The sequence below is a fragment of the Micropterus dolomieu genome, linkage group LG16, assembly GCF_021292245.1.
Source record: "Micropterus dolomieu isolate WLL.071019.BEF.003 ecotype Adirondacks linkage group LG16, ASM2129224v1, whole genome shotgun sequence".
NCBI classification, from domain to species: Eukaryota; Metazoa; Chordata; class Actinopteri; order Centrarchiformes; family Centrarchidae; genus Micropterus; species Micropterus dolomieu.
This window is the reverse complement of record NC_060165.1, coordinates 18756485-18778711: the sequence shown is the minus strand read 5'-3', so window position 1 is coordinate 18778711 and position 22227 is coordinate 18756485. Positions and strand designations below refer to the sequence as shown.

General features: G+C 40.1%; 1 protein-coding gene across 2 annotated transcripts; it reads left to right on the top strand.

The window, feature by feature from the left end:
• Window positions 1-946: 946 nt before the first annotated feature.
• On the top strand, window positions 947-3470 carry rps16 (ribosomal protein S16). 2 transcript variants are annotated; one of them, XM_046072619.1, is made up of 6 exons: window positions 947-1043; window positions 1134-1185; window positions 1742-1843; window positions 2225-2321; window positions 2422-2469; window positions 3284-3470. In XM_046072619.1, the coding sequence occupies exons 2-6, from the start codon at window positions 1138-1140 to the stop codon at window positions 3427-3429; spliced, it is 441 nt and encodes a 146-aa protein (XP_045928575.1). In that variant the 5' UTR covers window positions 947-1043; window positions 1134-1137; the 3' UTR covers window positions 3430-3470. The 2 variants fall into 2 exon arrangements, with proteins under 2 accessions (XP_045928575.1, XP_045928576.1); XM_046072620.1 differs by lacking the exon at window positions 947-1043 and having other exon boundaries at window positions 1134-1189.
• Window positions 3471-22227: the final 18757 nt, after the last annotated feature.

Sequence of the window (22227 nt, the reverse complement as noted above, 5' to 3'; positions counted from 1 at the left end):
TTTAACAGTCTGGACTTACTTCAGTTTGCCATCAGTGCCTAAAGCTTCATCCACCACATTTCTAGTGGTGGAGTGATTGCTTGGGATTATTATTTGACTCCTATATCACAGCCACAATGTCACTTTAAAAGCACAGTCACCATAAAACATTAATATGAGGGAAATGAAAGTATTTCACATCAATGAAATTAGGTAGCCTATGTTTAATAATTAAATATGATCTGCTGGAATATATTAAACTAGTGTGATTGTCTGTGACCCTTTGTTTTTTCTCAAAAATTGGCCAATTTCCTGAAATTATCTTTTTGACTACTTTGGGATATTTCTGTGCTTTTTTCAGTGTGTGGCTTGTTGTGACAGAAATGGCCACAGAAAAAGAGGAGTAACTGCCAAATTCAGACCTGTTTTAAGGGCTTCCTGCATATGTTTATTGTCAACATTTTAATACTTCAATGCACTTCTCCTGTCCAAAATTTTGAATTATGAATTAAACATGTTCCAGTCAAGAAAGTTACAGGAGCTCTTGAAATAGCCTACATCTTTAACATAACGTTACACCTAAGTTATACCCAGGAGACTGGCCTCATATTGACAGGGGTTACGCTGAAACAATGCATAAACTGTATAATAACATTATTTTAAAAATGCAAAGCATTTTGTGCAGTATTTGACATTATAGCAAAGTAATTTCTGGCCTTTATAACTAAACTTTAAACCCATGGATCCACAATATTATCTCGATACCTTTTTGGAAAATACACCCTAAAGTCACCTTTTAAACCCTTTTCAGGAATATATACTGCATTCTGTCAGTAAAAACACGGTCATTTCTAGTGGTTAAATTCCCATTATCTATTTTAAAAAACTACTTTTACTGTCTACTAATTACCAGCTCAGGAGGACAAAATGTAAAATGGCGGTAGAGCAAGAACAACTGTCGCAAAACCTACCACAAATCATGTCTAAAGTGTCGTGCAATAGCCCCTGATGTTCGGTGTGTGAAACCCCGTCGGTCTCTCCGTACGGCACCCTAGCTGAAGACGGTATGTTCTTCAAGCCTGATCCATTAAATTAGTATAAATTATACGTATAAACTGCTTTATAATGTAACTGTTATTCCCTATGTGTTTCAGAAACATGCCAGCTAAAGGTCCTTTGCAATCTGTCCAGGTTTTTGGACGTAAAGTAAGTAAAATACAGAATGTATTCCACGTGTGGTGTTAAGGCTAAAGTTACCCTATGTAGCTAGCATTAGCTGAACTAGCCAACATGAAGGGCTGGTGTGTGGTAGTTTACACCGATATACCAGTGTAATGAAACTGATGTGTAGAGTAATGCACCTTTTAGACGTACTAAAACTTAGCTTGAAGCTGACTTGTAGTACGTGAGTGTGAAGCACTGAACACCGTTCGGGTTAGATGTGTGTTGGATCAGACAGCGTCGCTTGCTATCCCGGTTGCTAGCAATGGTTGGGCTTCACTGATACATTAAATAGGATGACAACGGTTATTTTAGCTCACTTGTCTCCTCAAACATACTAAATCCTGACTTAATTGAAATTGTCCGTAACACAAAAACATCTGATGGTCGCGAAATGACGCGTTTAACGTTAATTAATGAACTGATTGAATTGATATAGGATGAGTGGACTTTTATTTAAGACAGTGTGTGTGAAGGAATTGAAATACAGTTGTAAACATGTTTAGTTGTTGCTGATTGTATCTGAATGTTTCTGTAATAGAAAACCGCCACAGCAGTTGCCCACTGTAAGAGGGGCAATGGCCTGATCAAGGTGAACGGGAGACCCCTGGAGATGGTGGAGCCTGCTACTCTCCAGTACAAGGTGAGTCCCCGTGAGAGAGGTGGTTAACATGTCTGATTGAGGGCAGTAACTAACATCTGCAGTTGAATGGGACAGTTGCATTAGAGGGATGAGCGGGGGAAGCATGACAGATTGTAGGCCTACCGACAACAATATTATACAGAAATTACTATTTAAAGAATCTGTAATGTACATGGTAGTATTAGACCTGCTACTACACTACACTGCAGTGCCATTGAAGCTTTCAGGAATTACGCAATCTCTAGGACACAGCAGTAATCTGTAAACAGTCAGCACTTCCAGTATTCTGTGAAACACCTGCAGATAATCCTGGTTGCCATGATTCATTCTTGATGTTTTTGAATGTATATGGTTGATGTCACTGTATACTCCTTATTTTAGCTTCTGGAGCCAGTGTTGTTGCTTGGAAAGGAGCGTTTTGCTGGAGTTGACATCAGAGTCAGAGTGAAGGGTGGTGGACATGTCGCACAGATCTACGGTAAGCAGAACCTTTATTTTCTCAGTGATGAATTTGATGCTTCATATTTACCTATCAGCAGTCTTAGGATTTTTTATTCATATATCTTTTTTGTTTTCAGCTATCCGTCAGGCCATCTCCAAATCCCTGGTTGCCTACTACCAGAAGTGTGAGTATTACATTTTCTTAATTGCATGTTGTAAAATGTTTGAAGCACATGCATAGGAAATGATTTTCACAAAGTGGTGTATTTTAGGACAATACGTCAATATTTGCGTTCTTGAAGTAGTCCAGATTTTTTTTTTGTAAGGTGGCACGACCTGCTAACTGATAGTAACATTGATACATGAACGTTAACTGAGGCTACAGATGGCTGACAGCCAGTCAGATAAGAAATCACAGTAGTTCATCTTAAACTGCAGAACTCAAGAGAGATTTCCAAAGTCTATACATCAGATATACACCAGTTATTCTAAAGAGGAAGGTTGTAAGAAATCTTTGAACCTCCAGGTGCTCAACTGTCGCTTTGAGTGTATGCACAGTAATAATGCTGTCAAATTCACTGTATAAGGAATGTTATTTCAGAGCAGTTCACAAAATGTTGAGCAGTGTCCAAGAGTGAATGTCTACTACATAGAAATATATATGGTGTACAGGACAGGCATGCATTATTCTCAGACACTACCTGGCCTGCTGCCACGTTCTAAACAATGTAATTTTGACCCACTTTGAATTCTTATTGAATGTTGAAATGAACAGATTCATACTGGTGAATCTTTGTGTCTTGAGCTAGATGAGAAAGAAACAAAGTTCTTTTAAATTTTTACAAAAGGTCACTTTGGCTTGAATGTAAAAATCTGTGTGTATATGGATAGATAGATAGTACAGTGATTACATCATTGTGCATACATATATTCTGTGCAGAATGGAGTAACACTTCTGAAATAATCTGCACACTAACCTTAAGTGTTTTTTGCCTGCAGATGTGGATGAGGCCTCTAAGAAGGAGATCAAGGACATCCTGATCCAGTACGACAGGACCCTGCTGGTTGCCGATCCACGTCGCTGCGAGTCCAAGAAGTTCGGAGGACCTGGAGCTCGTGCCCGCTACCAGAAGTCCTACCGTTAATCCCCCTGTACATTTTCATAATAAATTGGAGGAACAAAGAATGTCTGTCACTTTTTTTTATTATTCTTAAATCTGTACAGATTGTTTGCTGACATCTTTCTTAATTGTATGTCAATTTGTGCTCGACAGCCTTATGTGCAGCGAATGCCCCACTTCATTTCTTATCAAGGTGAAAAGGATTGTAAAGAAAACTCACTCGCATAGGGAAGAACATGAGCCACCTCATAAAATTATTTTTCCTACCATGTTTTAGACAACTGATTTTACAGACAGCAGCTGTCTGTCAAGTCTGGCCCCTAGACTTTACCTCTGATAGGCTAACCTTAACAAACAGGCAACACGTGCTAACCAATCGGAAGCAGAATTGTAAAATATCTGGCAGGGCAAAAAAAGACTATCCCCTCCTGAAACAAGGTCATTGTAGCTTTTCTTTAACTGAGGAGAGAAATTACTCACAGGAGATCAACAGTTAAAGTGAACTGAAACTATTGACGATCACATTCACATCACCACTTGAAATAATATTGCTTATATTTAACAAAATATAGTCATAGCAGCTATTATTGTAAAGCTAAATGCAGCTCTATACTAACATCAGTGTAGGCTACTTCACAGCAGATATACTATTTTTAATATTTCATATTAGAGGAATGTAATTTTCTTTTGTTGCAATTTTCAGTTCAGCAGTTTGTTAAAATTTCACATCATTTGATAACTTGTTACAGCAGGAAAAGTACAGGTTCCCAGGAAGTCTGAAAGTGAAGCAGCTGAATGGAATTCAGCTATAATTAATTTTATTATTTACATCCATGTGCTTCTTCCATGCGACTTATCAAAAAGTCTAAAGAGAAAAGGACAAGTCAGTAATTACATTTAAAATGTATTAACATACATTTTCAAATAAACAACGGTTCTGTGAAAAAACACATTACCTACACTTGAAGATGAAACAGAAGTTGTTTTTTTTTTTAACATTTACTGTAGGCTGATCTTATTTTACTTTTATAATCAGTCACGTAACAACATCCAATTTGTTTTTATCTATGATTTATATCACATTTTTCCAGCAGGGGGAGCCAAAAGACTGGTAAATCAGTAGTGCAAAGACATCCCCTCACCAGCAGCCATTAGGAAACTGGCTTGCTGCCATTTCCTAAGTCTGGTAGTCCTGCATACCAAGAAATATATGATGAATGAATATATGCTACACCACATTAGAATTCCACACTGTACTTATTTTTGACAAAATGCCTTTGGGCAATGCACAAAATCCTTGTTTGAATAAAAACTCATTTGCAACGTCTAGCGATAGTACCTGCTTAGAATTCTCTGTAAAAAACATACTGAGAAACACTAATGCAGTGCTGAGTATTGTTCAAGGCCTGGGTTGGTGTTGCTATTAAACATCTAATATAGTAACCAGGTAGTGTGCTCCACTTCTGATTTGATGGATTATTTTTCACTTTTGCACAACTTGGTGTGCCAAAATATCAATATTTCATTATTGTGGTTGGTGGGTTTATTGTATTTCCCCCTGTCTTTCCTACCCTGATAAAAATACTTTGCTCATAAAATCTTAAAGTATCAACTCTCAACACAAAAACAGCCCATTTCTTCATGCTTTTCGATTATGTGCTAGTTCCCATTTTTTCATTAAATCGCAGGAATTTTTTCCCCATTATCTGCTGATTGCTTGTTACTGCTGTCTGTTTTTCTGCCAGTGCTGATGTTCAAACACACGCCACTCCACCACAACAACAGGAGTGTAATGAGGTGAGCTAAGTTGAGCTGAGGCCCAGATGTTGTTGGCCTCTCTGTGGGCAGCCAACAGCAGCCATTCCCGCTCAGTGAGCTCCCTGGGGGGATCAGTCCTGTGTACAGCCCTCCAATAATCAACACAGCAGGGAAGCCCACTCCCCACTGCTACTGTTGTTTACTACTGTTTATTTTCTGCTCCTGCCTACTGCCTCACCTCTAAAGGCCATAATGCTGTGCTGGTGACACTGTGCCCGTGGAAATGCCTGTGTTTTCTGCAGCAGGGAACAAAGACTGACAGCAGAGATGAAACTACTGTGGATAATGCAGCGAGCTGCCAGGAACAGAGTCAGAGGGAGCCAAAAGCTGTCAAAATAGATTTTCTGTGAGATGGGAAAATTGGTCTCTTGATCTCTATTTTTCTCAAAATAACATGTATATCAGTTGTATTAAGCAACTGTCATAATAGCAAAATTGCCCATTTTACAGAAACTGATATCACATATTAATACATTCAACTTTAACTGCAACATGCATTTCATTGTAAATAGTTATTTTTATATTCTGAAGATACTGAAATCATAGATTTCATATCAGATTACTAAACACAGAGTGATCATGTCACCAATATCAGGTACTACTTTCTAATAAACAACCCTTTGGAAAAGGGTAGATATGTTTATAACCAACGGCTTTATTAATGGTTAATAAATAATGTACTGATGTTTGAGATTGAGAACAACCTTTGTGTTGCCAGGTTGTGAAAAATCCCTCTGGGTCACAACACTTGCTTTGTCTTTTTAGCTTTTGGACCATACAACATTTGGCCTTCTAAAAAAAGGGCTGTAGTCCATTTATTAATAATTATTTATTAACGTTTATACCAACAGACTTAGGAGATCAAAAACTGTGTAATACGGACTTCATACTAGCAAATATAATTGCAGATGACTTACTAACTTTTACTGATTGCTTATTAGAAAGTTAGAAACTCATTACCCTCTATAGATGACTTATTAACATTTAAAATTGCATATAGTTCCAAGTAAGTAAGAAACTCTTTTCTCATTTATTGACCTGACTGTTAATAAGTCCAGCAAGAGGTTATTCTAAACCTGGCAATCTTAATAATGGCTTGTAATTGCTTTGTAGAAAATTAATTAATGAGTTACTTTCCATTAATAAAGCTGTTAGTTTACACTTCAAATCCTTTATAAAGGGTTCCTTATAAGAAAGAGATGCAACAGCTTATGCATGGCTGCAGGAAATGAAGTAAAAAGTGACATTTTGGTGTAATGTGTGTGTGTAATACCATGTAACCAAGTAACACATAAAACATGTTGACACCTGCATTGGTTTGTTTTCCAACCACCACACACTGCTGTGTATCTACTTTTCTAGTAATTTAGAAAATGAAAGGCTGCGATGGTAAATTAAGTAACTTCGATTCAGAACACAAAGGTGTCTGAACCAATTTCGCACAACAAGTCTTGTAATTCTTTTGCTGTTTAAATCGTGCCATTAAGTGTGCAGGACTTACGCCTTTATGGCTGAGCGCACACAAGGGCACCCACACCCACACACACAACCTAGCACCTGCCTTTCCTCTGTTAACACCTCTGACTTTCTAGGTCTCCAAATCACACAAACATGGAGGTGTTAGGCCAGGATGCATTTTGTCATCACTTGCACTTCATCCCCACCTCTCCTCATGACGCCTCCATGAGCACACTCTGCAATTAACCCATGAAAGCATATGAATACAACCACACACACAAAATAAGCTTCAAGCATAAATACACTACAGTACATTCATTCTTTATTTCCGCCTCACTTCTGCAGAGAAAAAAGAAAGAGGGAGGGATATTCATTGACATATACTGACCACTGCTCTCCTCCTCCCTGCAGCGCTCAACTACTCGTCGAGCCTCATTGCCCTCATTGACTAAACAACAACTGGTTGAGGGTGCCAGCGGCTGATGATCAGGGGACAGTAACGGGCAGCAACAAATGTTGGCATCAGTGGAGAGGAAATACAGCTTAGACAAACGACACACCGCTGTTTGGGCCGTGAGTGATAATGAGGGGTTAGCTGCTTATCTGTTGCATTGTCCTTGAGGGGAGGTGATCACTATGAGCATGTGTATGTGTGTGTGTGAAGGAGGAGGAACATCTCCATTTAGACTAAAGCTGGATGTATTAAATTCCTTTGTCTGCTGTGCCAATATCAATTGGTACAAACACCATACAAGTATTGGTTTTTGCAATGCGATTTAAATTTTGATTTAAGAATGTCAAACATCCTAATTAATCAGTGTTCTTAACTAGTGCTCAAACTATTTGTGGATAAATCATCACTCAACAGAGAATTAGTCAACAACAATTTTTATAATCAATTAAAATAATTTATAGATAAAACTATTCAAACATTCTGAGTTTCATATAGTTGTAAATGGGATAGTTATCATTGGGGTTTAAGACTGTTACATCTGCTTTCTACACAGGATGCTGATTGAGTTTTTTAGCAGTGCCATTTTTTTTTCATAAGTACAGCAATGATGTTCAAAGCAAATTTTTTAAAACAACACTTTAAAAGACAGAGAGAGACAACATAACAGCACTGCATGCAGAGAAAACCATATTTAAGATAATAAAAGGTAATAATAAAAAGTTAAAGGTTCAAACTGTTACATTGTTTTCAAATCTCTTTGTTATATTGTGCCAAATGATAATAAAAGTTGTTTCAGGGCACAAGAAAACGAGAGAGGGAGAGCAGGGGGAAAAGAAACTACACTTTTTTAGCTGAAAAAAAGTGATTCCTAGTTTCCTGAAATCTTTGTAGGAGCAGTTCCATGCAGAGAGTGCAGCGAACATTGGGACTTTATCATTTGTCTCGAGCCAAGCTTTGCAGACAGTTCACAGTTAACAGTCCTGCATGTACAGTATTGTGTGTGTCTGTATGCATAAGGCAGCTTACTACAGGCTGCAGCTTTGAACACTGTGTAACAGACAAAACAGATGTTGGATTCGCTTGTGAGGATTTTAAGTTTCAAAGTCATGTAAGATCATCCCTGGGATCATTTGATGACTAGTTTGTTCTCTCTTTTCTGCTTAACGTTTTGTTGTTGCCACTAACCTGTTGTGGAAAAAGACAATAATCCCAAATGAGCAGCCACTTGAATGTTCGAAATAAACATTTCAGGTGAATGCTGATGACAACTTTAAAGTCAGGTGTCTTTATTCCACAATCCCACACTCCTCTAAGTATCACCCCTGCCTGTTCCCTTAAAGTACCCTTCCTTCCTGTTCCTTCCTTCCTGAGGGTTGAGAGGGAACATCGAGCTGATGATGGATTCATCTCATCTGTTTCACTCTGCACAAAGAGGCTTCGCTTGCTCTCCCCTCAACCTGTTTTTGGTCTGAAAGCAGCCAGAAAAGGGCTCCCTGTTACCGACCCGCTCTGTTAGTCACACTCTCTGCGGCCAGCATTGACTCATTCCCAACGCATTTAACCTAAACTTGAACTAAAGCAGAATTAGTCCCAGTGCGCTCACACCGCAGAACCTTTGTCTCCCATTAAAATCTGCCTCTACCCTCGCCTCACTAAGTTCTCTGCCTCTTTTTCTTCCTCCATCTTTGTGCAGGCGGTGTGGCGGTGGCAGTGTGGCACTGGACATGGCCTGCACACAGGGTGAGCCAGGTCATGCAGGGGTTTCCCCCTGAGAGCTCTACTGTTACGCCCCAGCCAAATCGGGGGGTCATAGGCTACCTCACACACCCTTCAACCTTTACCCTTCAGCCCTGGCTGCGGTGCTCTGATTCCCTGCGACAACCTGCAGAGGACCTATGGTGATCCCCCTCCCCAAGGGTCAGCCTGACCGGCCACTATCTGTTTAGTGAAAACACGCAGTTCATACAAGAGAGCCTCACCTCCTGTGCAGCAGGGGTGAGCAGATTATTAGAGTTCACCGTGCTCTGAAGCAGGATTCCAGACGGCTTTGAAGTATAGAGATTATCTTTCATCCCTGCCTACGTTTGTTGTTGTTTCTTTCAATGTTGTGATTAAAGGAATGCGTCAGAATTTTTCAACTTACCTGAGAAGAGATGAGAATGTGTGTGCACCATAATCATCTGTATGCCCCTTTTAGATTAATAGCTCTGGTGCTCCATGGTTAGTTAAAAGCTATGTTTAGAAATAATGAATCACTGGTATTATCTCAGCTTTATGCAGTCAGTGCCTAATTTTATAATCACATATATATATAATTGCAGTCTGAGGTGCTGATATATATTTGTTTGGGGTGTCTCTCGACTGATCATACTTTACAATACAGACTGGTTTTACTGCTGTGTTTGGTGTTGCTGTTTATATTTGGCACAGGGACTGGGCCTTAAAATTTTACTACATCTAAAAAAGCTTGTGAGTAATGTTCAAATGAGCTGTGTCCGAGTCTGACAGGTGTGTCTGTGAGAAAGACAAGTTAATTTAAAGCCACCATGTACTGGATTGGAAAATTCCTTGGAACATGCCCCTTACTGGAAGTATATATTACAACCTAAATTCTACACATAGTGGATTTAAAGGAATTGTCTGACATTTTGAGTAATCCCCTTATCCGCTTTCTTGCAGAGAGTTAAATTGGAAGATCAATCGAGAGGCATCGATCTTCTGCTCAGCAGATACATTTCACTTGATAGATCCCCTAAAACATTTTCAGAAATAAACTTGACTAAATCAGTTTACAATACTATTTTCTAAAAGTTCCAATCATGTAATTAAAACACCAAAATCTATTTGTAACCAGGATAAGATTATTGTATTTTATTTTGAAAATTCCCACCTGTAATGGTGGTGATCATGAGCTTAATAAAATATTAGCATGGAGCCCCAGTATATTTCATTGTCCATGCTCCCCTCAAATATTCATGGTTCTGATCTGGAAACAGTGAGAAGAATGGATTTAATGCTGCTTCTTGACTGCACAATATTCCAACAAACAAAAGCTTATGCCATCGAAATAATTTGAAAGATGCAACGGTGACATAAAAGCTTCACATAATAGCTTTTTTGAGCTATGAGGGGCCAGTTTCTCTGGAAGAAAGAAAACTGGTTGCTGACAGGAGGTTGTGTACAGCTAAACCACACTAAACTACATCTGCGGAACTGAGCTAAAATATGAGTGCTTCAGTCATGTAATTAAAACCCCAACCTCTAACTAAAAGAGCATTTTATCTTATTTTAAAACTGTTGATCATGACTCATCTTTTATCACTTAGCATTCAGTAAAATGTTAACATCAACGATCCTGGACCAGGTGAACTTTATTGTTGATGCTCTCATCATTTAAGGGGCTAAGTTGGCGAATCTCCCAAAAACCTGTTGTGCTCCTTTGAGGGATTTGACCTCCTACTCAGCTTCACTAAGTGCTGTGGAGCACATGAGCAACTTGACTCAGACCTGTCAGGAAGTGTTGTGAAGAATGTTACTGAGAGAGGAGAGTGTGAATTGATTGCCCTCCGACCGCTGCCAAAACGCGCTCAGTGTGCCATCCTGTGTTGAGTACGTGTGTGTTTCGGCCTGTCATGCACCCTAAATGTGGAGATATGGGGACATGGTTAATTAAATGGAGTAAAGGCTGTTGAAAGGGGTTGGACACTGCCAGCACTAGAGGACTTGACATCCATGTGTTCCTGTTTCGAGAGAGAGAGGGGGCAAGCGTGACGGAAGCAGGAGGCCCAGGTTGGAGCACCCCGCCTGGCTGCCAGAGCTCAGTCATAGGGCAAAGAACTGTGGGGAGGAGGAGGAGGTGGTAAATGGTAATGGAGGAGGGTAGGGTAAATATTAACTGCTATTCCAGACCTTCTACTACCAGTCTTTCTCTCTTTTTTTCTCAATTTCCACTGCTCCCGAGACAGCAGAGTGCTCTAAACCTCAACACCCTATCCTACAGCTACACACACACACACACACACACACACACACACACACACACACACACACAGTATATATACACAGTGTATATACACATACACACATTCCAAGAGAAAGGGACGGGAGCGTGACAATCGGGAAACAACGGCTGTTAGTTACAGAAAATGCATTACGGCGTGAGCCTGGGCAGCAGAGCGGAGGAGAGGAAGTAGTGGGATTACGCCGGGCTTGCACAAGGAGAGCACAGGGCCCTTCTCCCCCTCTATGTAGTAAACTGTCCAGATTTACAAGGCCTCCAGGGACACGGGTACCCCATCCTCGTCCCATCAAACCTCGACAGCTCCTGATTTAAAAATAATCCTAAATCAGCATGTGACAGTTGTCAGCAGGGCATAAGGAGGTCAGAGGAGCCATCGACTGAGGAGAAAAAGGCAAATCGCATTGCCGACTGGGTTTGTTAGATAAGACATAAACCTCATGTGCACTGTGTATTTAAAGATCCAATCTGTAATTGCTGCAAAGTGCCCCATTATTGGTTTAAACATAGTGATTTTGGTTTTAATGACGTTTTTCCTACACAAACATTGATTTTCTGAGCTTTGAATCTAAGACTTTTCTACGTGGTCAGCAGGTTTTATATATTCTGTGGTTGTAAAACATTGTACTAGTGATGGATTTTGATTTACGACAGGTTACTCAAGAGTCTCTTTTCAGGAGCAAGAAAAACACCTTTGTTATTCTATTTATTTTTGGAATTAACAGGCAAATACCTGCATATGCCTGTTTGCATAAACCTGTATTTATGATGTCCACCTGTTTTGTATTTAGCATCAATGGTCAAACAAATTACACAGTTTTAATTGGTGTTTGAACAAATGAAAAGGACCAATTGAGATTTGTTCCTCGATTTTCAAGTAATGTCACCTGTGTTTTTAGGTACCCATGCCTCTTTTTCTGCACAACACACACATTACCTCTCAGAGAGCCTCAAGATAAATCTGAGAAGTCACATGGCCTTTAAAAGACAGAGGGAAACATTTTTACTTTGCAACATTATGTTTATTCTTGTCTTATTGTAATCTAATCAGCACATGTATTCAGACAAGCAGTTGTGTGTCCAGACTTTCTTGACGTAGCGTAGAGAAGGGAGTAGTAGACTAGTAGCACTGACTTATGCAGGGGTGGCATGAAATACATGAGCGTGTGCGCACACACACTCACACAAAAAAGCAATGATTTACCTTTTCTCATATCTACTTAATTACTATTTTTACTGTAACTTACAGTTTTTTCATTCCTGTGTTTGACATTTTTATTTAAAAGATCCATCCATCCACCCATCCATCGTCAACCGCTTATCCTGCGTACAGTGTCGCAGGGGGCTGGAACCAATCCCAGCTGGCATCGGGCGAAAGCCGGGGTACACCCTGGACAGGTCACCAGTCCATCGCAGGGATATTTAAAAGATAAGTAGACCTAATCATGACACAATAGAGTGGCAACATACAAATTTACTCATTTTAGCTGACGCTTTTATCCAAAGCAACTTACAATTGCTATACATGTCAGAGGTCGCACGCCTCTAGAGCAACTAGGAGTAAAGTGCCTTGCTCAGGAACACAATGGTGGATGGGTCACAGTGGGGGATTGAACCCAGGTCTCTCACACCAAAGGTATAGTCTTATCCACTGCACCATTGCCACCCTACAAATGTAACATAAAGCTTCCATATGTTATTATTTAAGTCCTCAAAAAGAAACTGTATCTCCAAAAGTGGTCTACAAAGTACAAAAAGTACACACTCAAAAATCACAACCCCCCGGTGACCCTGGCCTTCTTTATAGTATGCGTGTGAATGTGGTTTTTGAATTATTTTTCCCTTTTGGTATGTCTGCTGTGTGCTTGGTGTGTTTTGGTTTTGTGTCTGTCTCTGTGTTCTGCTTTCTCCCACATGCTCTGAGGCTGCTGGTGGGCGTGGTCGCCGCTGCTTCTCACCTGGGCTCGTCAGTTTAATCAAGCACACCTGTTCCTCATCCTGCAATCTTCTCTCACATAAAAGCCAGACCAACCATCCAGTCCCTGCTGGATTGTTGTACCACTCAGTACGAGTATATGCCAGCCAACCTTGTCCTGAACTTGTCTGTTTTTTGAGATACCGAGAGTTAACTTGTTTTTCCCTGTCTTGACCTCGGAGTACCAGCCTGGATGCCGGATTTGGATTACTCACCAGCACCACAAGACTCAGAGCACTGGAACTCGGACCACAAACCCTCCGACCAGCCACAACATTAACCGCCCCGCCCACATCTCTGTTTGTACTTGTTTTGAATAAAGCCACCTGTATTTGAACAACACTCTGGTCTGTGTTTGAGTTCTGGCCCCTGGTCCTGACATAAGGTCCCTCTGAGCAGGTATATGGCCAATCATAGTTTAGCATAATGGGGCACCTGGGGTGTCCAATCAGATTGGACAATTTGACTTCTTCTAAAACATATTAAAATGAATCCAACTAAGGGATGATCACTCCTTGCTGAGCTGCTCCCAACTCATCCATCATCTTCAAACTGTGAGGTAGCAAGCAGATGCTGTTTTCAAGGATGATTATTCTTATTTTCGTGTTTTTAGCCGTTCTTCCCGTTGTTAATAATAGGATTCTACTAGTTAATTGATGAGGTCTATAAAGTCTGGCAGGGCAAGACACATGAGTAGTCAGGTGATCATAGACAAACAGAGTGTGGGCTGTGCAGGATAAAAAAACCAAAAACAATGCCTGACGAAGATCTGTTAGATCGAAACGTTGCAGTGTTAAATTAGATTTGCTGGGAGCTATCAGTACAGTGAATGGATGTTTTGTCTTGAGTTTTGTCCTCAGTCGGATCCTCAAACAAATCCCCAGGTTTGCCAGACTTATTTGGAAGTGATTTGGAACAGGAACCAAATATTAACACCAAATATTATTACACCATCACAGTTTACAGCAAACCACACTTTTCTTGTTCAATGAGGGATTATAACTGGGATTTCAAGTGCACTCTGTTTTAGTCTGACCAAATAAAGTGGTTTAGTGGCTAAACTGTTGGTTTGTTTACATCGCAGATGTTGTAGCAATGTTGCTGAATTCCCAGACCTCAGCAAATACTTTTTTGAGTTCAATGTTTTCATAACTGAAGAAATAAAAGAACAAAACAACTAAAATATGACCCAGGTTGTAATAAACCATAATTACCCTTTAAGGTGCCATAAGCCTAAAATAGATTGGTAACTGCTGCTCTATAATAATGGGAAAACTGGCCATGATCAAGTTGCACAGAGCCCTTGGTCTGACAGTGTCTCCCTGAACATATTTCTCCCAGTAGCTCTCATAGCAGTAAATAATAGCATTTCACTATCTCCCTTCTTTCCTGTTCAAGCTACTTTTACGTTGATGTATGTTTTTTACTGTGGCAGCATCACCTCAAAACGGATGCGCTCCGGCTGCCCGCCAGCCTCTCCTATGATCACAGCAGGCCTCGGAAGACAGCTTCAACAGAAACAGGAAGCAGGTCATAGCACGGGTCACGACCCCTCTCATTCAGCCCCGTGAGTCAAGCTGGGCCCACCCCGGCGAAACACAGGAAAGTTCCGGTCCCATCAACAAGGTGTGGAAGGATATTCAGGAGGTAGGAGGGGAAGAGGACTTCTCTCTTTCTCTCTGTGCACATCTTTATGTATGTGTGTGTGAGTCAGAAGGAGAGACGTGCACATCTGTCGACCAGTAGCCGTGTAACATAATTACACACAAGGCCAAGAGAGGCACACCTAAACACTACAGCTGCATCTAATACAAGGCTGTACCCACAGGAGGGAACTACTGTATGAGCTGCTATTGAACAAATATTGAATGCTCATAGGTCCCTTTGGACTTCTGATCAGACGCTCTGGCCCATATTAACACAGCCTAAATCTAAAGGGTGGACATGTATGCATGCATGCGTGTAGTAGAACAGCCGTTCCCAAAAGCTTAGCACAGGTGGAGTGGCTAACTAATAGTAAAATTATGCAACATGAGGATTATTGCATGTTACACAACTTGGACTACTGTAATTTGACTTAAAACCACACTAGACATGACGCTACTTGTGAAGGGAGGTAATATGAGTCAATGCAAGTCCCCTGAAGTGACGACATGACTGGACTTGTCCTGACTTGTCTGGAGGTTGTGAAAACAAAAACACTTGCTGTGGATGGATGGTTTTAAGTCTTACTTCTTAATCATTTGCTTGAAAGATGTGGAGATGGAAACATCAGTAGACTGTCCAACCAAAGTAGTAGTGCCATTTTGTATATTGTACTTAATTAAATTAAAACCATTGGTGTTATTTAAAAAGAAAATTCCAAATCTGCTGCATATGGCCTTTATTTTGTATAAGGAGACAAAAAATAAAGTAAAAGAAAGCAGATGGTCCTTGTTTTCTTTGCTGACAACCCGTTTTCTGCGCAAGCTTCACACTCTGCCAGTTTCTGATGTTAATGGAGAGTTGACAAAATTTATAGTCTGTAATGGATGCAGTTTTAACTGCAGGAGCACACAACTTTGGTCAAAATGCACATAAAAGAAAATTTACTTCAGGTCAAATGTTCAAGGAATTATACATTAAGTATGCTAAAAAAAACCTACCTAGCTACAGTGAAAAGAGTACACAGTTGCTATACTTTAACTTTGTAAACACACACAAAAAAGACACTTGCTGAATTGAAGTTTTCGTGCCAAAGATTCAAGCTTTTTGGCCAAAGCATGGAGCTGATGTCATGGGAGCTCTGTTAATGTTCATGTTAGACCACATCTGATATTTCACTTTAATGGAAGGGTGTTAATAGCAGAGGGGTCGCAGTAGGAATATGGGAGAGAGAAAGGAGAGATCATTTGGCTGAACTGGACGTAGCTTTACTTTTTTCCTCCGCTGTCCAAGTAAATCCCAAATGGATTTCTTCCTCAATAGCTACATCAGACTCTAGCATTATCTCCTCTCTTCTGATTTCAACTTCTCAGATAATTTATACTTAATAGCTTCCTCTCTGAGTCTGAATTATTCAGCCTCCCCAGACATCTCTAACCTCTGGCAGGTTTATTAGCGTCCCAGATAAAATTGTGAAATCAGTACTTAGCAGCAAGCATTTCAGACATGATAAGAATAAAGCCTATTAGAACATGTTGGCTCTATACGGCAGCCATGCCCTTGGTACCTGTAAACCAGCTACAGTTAGAGTTGGTGGAAATCAAAACAAAGCTTAAGGGAGAAAGAATATTGACTTACATTCAGCAGATACACAACTCCAAATGAATGCTAATGTTGCTCAGTGCCTGATGGATATATAGGAAAGCAATTGACCTTTTGCAAAGCCTCTCCCACCTTAGTCACTGTTGCTGCACCTGTCTATTTTCTATTATCACACAGCACATATGCAGTTTAGCATGATCTGAACTGTGACAGAATCATGACTCAAAATTCTAAATAATGTTTTAAACAATGGGTCCTTGGTATAAGGCAGAAGTGAACAAAAGTTCATTCCAGCAACTGTCAACTTTGCCAGCTAAAATAACACCTGTGCTGTCACATTTTAGCTGCAGCTAGCTAGCTAATTAAGCTAGTGTTAGCTCTGTCCATTGGTTGAAAATGCTGCTTTCAGATTTATTTTTAATGGTTCCAGTTGACTCGTATTTAAAGAAGAATTCTTAAATTGATCTCAAATTAATGGCTATACATGCTAGTGCTAAAAGACTGAGTCTAAGCTACATGTCCTAGGAGTTATCCTTATCAGTTGATGATATATGTTGAAGACATGGAAATAAAGTTGAAGCATTTTGTTCCTGCTTTGCAATGCTGAAATAGTTATTCCTAAGTATGATAGGCACACGTGAGATGCTGCCCGTCCTCACCAACCCATTTAGGTTGATTATTAAACAGCTTAATACGTTTTTAGTTAGGCCCCAACCTCTAGTGGCAGACGTCAGGTGAAATTGAATAAAGAGCAACAAAGTCTGTGTAAGGAGGGTGGTGGGATGTATGGATATGTCAAGTAAACTCTTTCACTCACATTCGAGGTTTGAGTCCTGTGAGAAAGTCAAAATTGACATGTTTGAAGTTAAATAACATTTTGTAGATGACATACATGACTGAAGTAATATCCTTATTTGAACTCAAATCATGATCTTTCCCTAAATGTAATAAAATAGTTTTGTTGCCTAACCAAACTACCACCTTTATACATGTTAAATGTCATGTAACTTATGTAATGTTCTGAAGTTCCGGTACGCCTGTCGCTGGACTGGTACTTGCCAACACTCTTAAGTGTCATTTTGGGGAATGGTCATTTCTCGTTATACTTTCCAATTGACATATATGTCAATTTGAATACTGTTAATACTGTATAATACTGTAAATATCCCCATTTATTATAATTTATTATTATAGTTTTTATACTTTCTTATATTCTCTACTTACCAACTTCTACTTCTTATCAATTTCTATTCCTTTGATGCCATGCGAGTATCTGTAACAAAGACTTTCGCCTAGGGATTACTAAAATATTCTGATTCTGATTCTGATTGGAAAATGGTCTTATACGTCGTTTTGGAACACTTGACAATCGACCTATTTTAAGGTATGAGGACGTGTTGTAAGATGTGTTTCTAAAATTTAGCTGCTTAACTTACAAGAAAAAGGCTTCTAGGATGACCAATGTCTTTCGTAAGGAGAAGAGTAAACATCCCTAAATCCAATAAAGAGCAGGGCAGAGATGTCACCCGAAAGTCAGAATCAGCTTTATTATCAAGTAGGTTTACACATACAATGAATTTGTTTTGGAATCTTGGTGCATAACCAATCTCTCCAGGATTTTGCGGGCCATTTTTGTGATTTTTTGCGGTCTAAAATGCAGGATTTTGCAATGATAGATAAACATTTTTTAAAGGGGATTTGTTGAATTTGTTTTAATAGTTGCAAAATCCTGGAGGGACTACAAAGCAAAAAAAAATAGTAGGTAGAAAATTTAAGAAAGATAAAGCAAGACAAAGTAAGTCCTGCAGGTGAAGAATTGACAAAATCTAAAAAAATTAAAAGAATAATAATGAACATGTAAGTCTTACAACAACAAGGACCAGCTTCCATAAAGTTGGGAAATGCTACTCATTGGATGTGCTAGTCGTGAAAGGAGCTGTAACAAATGTAACCTAGTTTATGATATACTTCTTGGCCTTGTAACACTTGGAGGTAACTTCCTACTGTAGGCAGTAGGCTAAGCTAGTTATCCAGGATTACTAACAATTGCAGCATACGTTAGAGCAGATCAACACACTGTTTAATTCATTCCTTACACTTTTGCTCTAGTTTCTTTGATTTTGGACTAAAAAAATCACCCTCAAAACTATTTAAATGCTGAGGGTCAATCTTACAGACAAATGCACACTGTTGTGGCATGTTGAGAGATCCAAAGCCTGACAGACCTGCTGTGACTTTTTATGATTGGTAAGCTATGATTGGACAAGTGCTGTTTGCCATATCAAGTTTATAAGATAATGACAATAAGTCAATTTTGTGGTTATGACTTGTTCTGCAGCCCCCAAGTGGCCAACATAAAATGTCTTTTCTCCTGTTGAATTAATCCCTTGCCAGTTCTGGTATTTGTCCTTTTTCCAGCTGTTTTCTTTCCTGAGGTAAATCTCTATAAATCAATGGAAGTTAATCTGCTGAGAAGATTGTGTGCTTGCTTTGGCTATGGGGGCATTCTATCTCCATTGGTTACAGAGCATCCATCAAGTCCTCAATGAAGGCTCAGCAGAGCAGTGACATCCCGATCCCCTCTAACTCCATCACCCCAACCCCCAGAACCCATCCTTACACTTCTTCATATTCTTCTCAGGATAATTAGGTTATAAGGACTGATTTATTTGGAAGAGATAGTGTAATCACTTAAAGAAATGTATTGTATCAGTTGTTATCTGTTGTTAAGTTTCACACTCCATATCCGCTTCTTCTTTATCTTGATGTCCTTTTGGCTTGGCTGTGAAACAATTCCTTCAGCGCTATCTCAAGGGCAGCAGTGTCTTGCTGCATTGGAAAGTCGATCTGATTGCCCTGTCATTCATCATGTAACTTTAACTCCGGGGGCACAGTGAAGTGTAGACTTCACTGCGGCTGCATGGGTGCAAATCATCTTCATACTCATTGCAGGGGGAGATGGGTTTTGAAATTCCACACATTCTGTCCAGCAGCGTCTCTGTGGATATTTCTCACTTGGCACAATGGTTTCAATTACACATGCATGTACAAACTTATAATTTGCAGATACAATCATCATTTATCTCTGCAGAGTACTGTTTCACTGTAAAGGGAAAATGTTTCACTGTGAGGTAAAGACAGAAATAGGGAGAGAGTTAAAGGGGGAATTGTGACACATGTTGGGATGAAAGTAATTTCAGGATTTCAAGAGACAGAATAACAGAGAAAGTAGACAGAAGAAGAGTGGGACCTTACCATACTGCAGGTTTCCTGGGTTTGAACCCCGGATGACCCTGTTATGTTTACCCAGGTTGTCCTATAGCTCCTCCCTTTTTACTCACCATGCCAGACCTCCTTCCTCTGACTCTACTGACCATTTCCCAGGTGAGGGCCTTTGCTGACCAGCAAAATATTTCCTAAACTAGATGACAAATGCTGAAAAAATACACCCAGGCCTTTAAAAGCAGATTCTGTTAAGGCATGTTAACACCAACTACCCACCAGGTAGCTTGTTAGCTCTGGTGTTCGATTCTAACACCTTATGTTGAGTGATAGCGGATAAGAAGCATTATTTAAAATCTCTTGAGCTAATGTTTATTGTATTAAAATTGGTTAAAACACACTCCTCCATTATCTGTGGGATTATCCAAGTGCAACATATTTTTATGAGACTATGACCAATTTGACAGTGTAGGCATGTTTCAGTTAACATTGGGTTTGTGTACATGGTCATGGTGGGATAATTCTTCATGTTGTAGTGCTCCCAGTGAGATCAGTATTCTCACGTGTACAGCTGCTGTGTCAAGCTCCTTCCTAGTGGCTACCTCTCCCCAGGCTTGGAAGGCTGTTTTTTGAAAGCAGGCCAGCGGGGACCACACGGGGAGATGGAATCAAGGAAAACATGTCTGACAAACACAACTGACAACCACTGACGTCGCCTTTCATCTGCCTCAATTCTATACAGAGGAGGTGGGAGGAGAATGTGGAACAGCTCTGGAGTCAATGAGACACTGCTGAATAATCTGTTTCACAGGACTAAATAAAGAATTTAATGATAAATTCAGGGGTCTAATAGGCATCTGCTGTAGAGAGTAAAGATGTGCATTCCTTTGTCAAGCACTGTTAAGAATGGGTCAAGCAGATCAGTCTTGGACACTGGTGTGTGAGCAGAGGGGAAAAGAGGGGAATTACTGGTCAAAGATGACTCCATTCCCTCTTATTGTTCATCATCCTGACCGTCTTCTATCCATTCGAGAAGCATGAAGAAATGACTCAAAACTCAAACATCGGCCCCAAAGGAACTCCTCACTCACAAAGAATGTCTAAATGAGCGTGAGGGTCTCAAACATCAGCGCTGCTCTCTTAAAACAATGTCTGAAATTCTCCAAAGGGGCGAACACAGAGACGAAGCTGGCTTGATTTTCAGCCAGCAGCGGAACTGGGCTGGTGGGAAACTGAAATAATGTCTAATAGCAGTTTAAAGTTACATTTTGTGTTTTGATAATTTGACTGGGAGCCAGAGGGTGGTTTAGTTCTAATGGGCTGGAGCCATGCTCTGTGATGGGTTACGGTATGGTGATTAGCTGGGGGGCTTAGACATGAACCCCGGGCAGCGCAAAGTTTCAGCTCCCCGCTGGCATAAACTGTGGGTGGCAAGGAGATAAAACACAAGGCAGACTCTGCGTTGTTTATGCTGCCTGTTTGTGGTCTGCATCCATGCAGGGGCGTGTGTGCAGCCCTTATGTCTCTTCAATGCAACACAGGGATGCTAAAACCTCCTACACAAAGAACGAGGTGTAATAACAGAGCTTTTGTTTAACCAACACTTGCTAAAGAAAAATCCAGCTTCCAATAGCTCTTTAATGTCTGGAAATAAGCCTGAACTTTACAAAAACATTTGAATGCCACAATATGAACATACTGTATATGAAATGCAGTTTGATTTCCTCATAAAAACTCATTAAATGCATAAGACATCCCAATGTGATAATTCACCTGGGGAGACAAGTATTCTCTACAGGAGGTCCATGTTTAGGTATGGGGGGTCCTCCTCCACCTGTCCCCTTGCCCCGAGCACCCAGGGTCAGCCACCAGTGAGGTGGTCCCTCCTGGCTCCATCCACACCACGAGCCCACCCTATCAACCCTAAACAGTGTGAAACAACACATTAACTAGCAGCCTGTCCAAATGTCAGCCTGGACAAGTGCTTGCTTTAAAAACAACCACCACACATCCAGTTATCTAGCTGTGTGGTCTCCACATGAAGTTATGTTGTCAGATTTTATGTTGGGTTGTTATCGTAACCTGCGTAAAAGCATCTGCTGAGCAACATCTGAATCACTGCTCGGTGAAAAACAAAGAGGAAAGTTGGGATAAACCAACTCAGATTAAAGATTTGTGCTGATGATGCAATGATCGCAAAATTCAATGGAGGAACTTATGATGTTTGAGAACGTGTTGACATTGACATCTGCGTTATTTGGAGGTATATTTCTTGTATTTGTACCACTGCTTAGCAAACACTACAGGGGTTATACAACAAAGTGATGCTTAATCAGGTAGTGCCAGTTGTTATTTATCACATTCAGAGTCAAGAAGGCAACACTGATAATATTAGAAATAGATATTACTGGTGTGTGGAGAAAAGAAGCGTATTGGAGAGAACGTTTTTATGTAAAATTTGAGCCATAAAATTATATTTTGGGTCAGCTTCAGCCCTTAAAGCCTACATTAGACACTAAAATCATGTTTGACATGCACGAAACCTTATCAGCGAGACCACACTGCAAAGATCGTCTTATTTTGTTATTTTTGTGTGTAAGACCTTAAAGTCCTTAGATGACTGTAGTCTTA

Excerpts from the sequence above, each read along its gene's own strand:
- rps16 (XM_046072619.1), top strand. The coding sequence starts at position 1,138 with ATGCCAGCTAAAGGTCCTTTGCAATCTGTCCAGGTTTTTGGACGTAAA. Across the intron at positions 1,186-1,741 it reads TCCAGGTTTTTGGACGTAAA|AAAACCGCCACAGCAGTTGC; the intron begins GTAAGTAAAATA and ends TTTCTGTAATAG. Across the intron at positions 2,322-2,421 it reads ACATGTCGCACAGATCTACG|CTATCCGTCAGGCCATCTCC; the intron begins GTAAGCAGAACC and ends TTTTGTTTTCAG.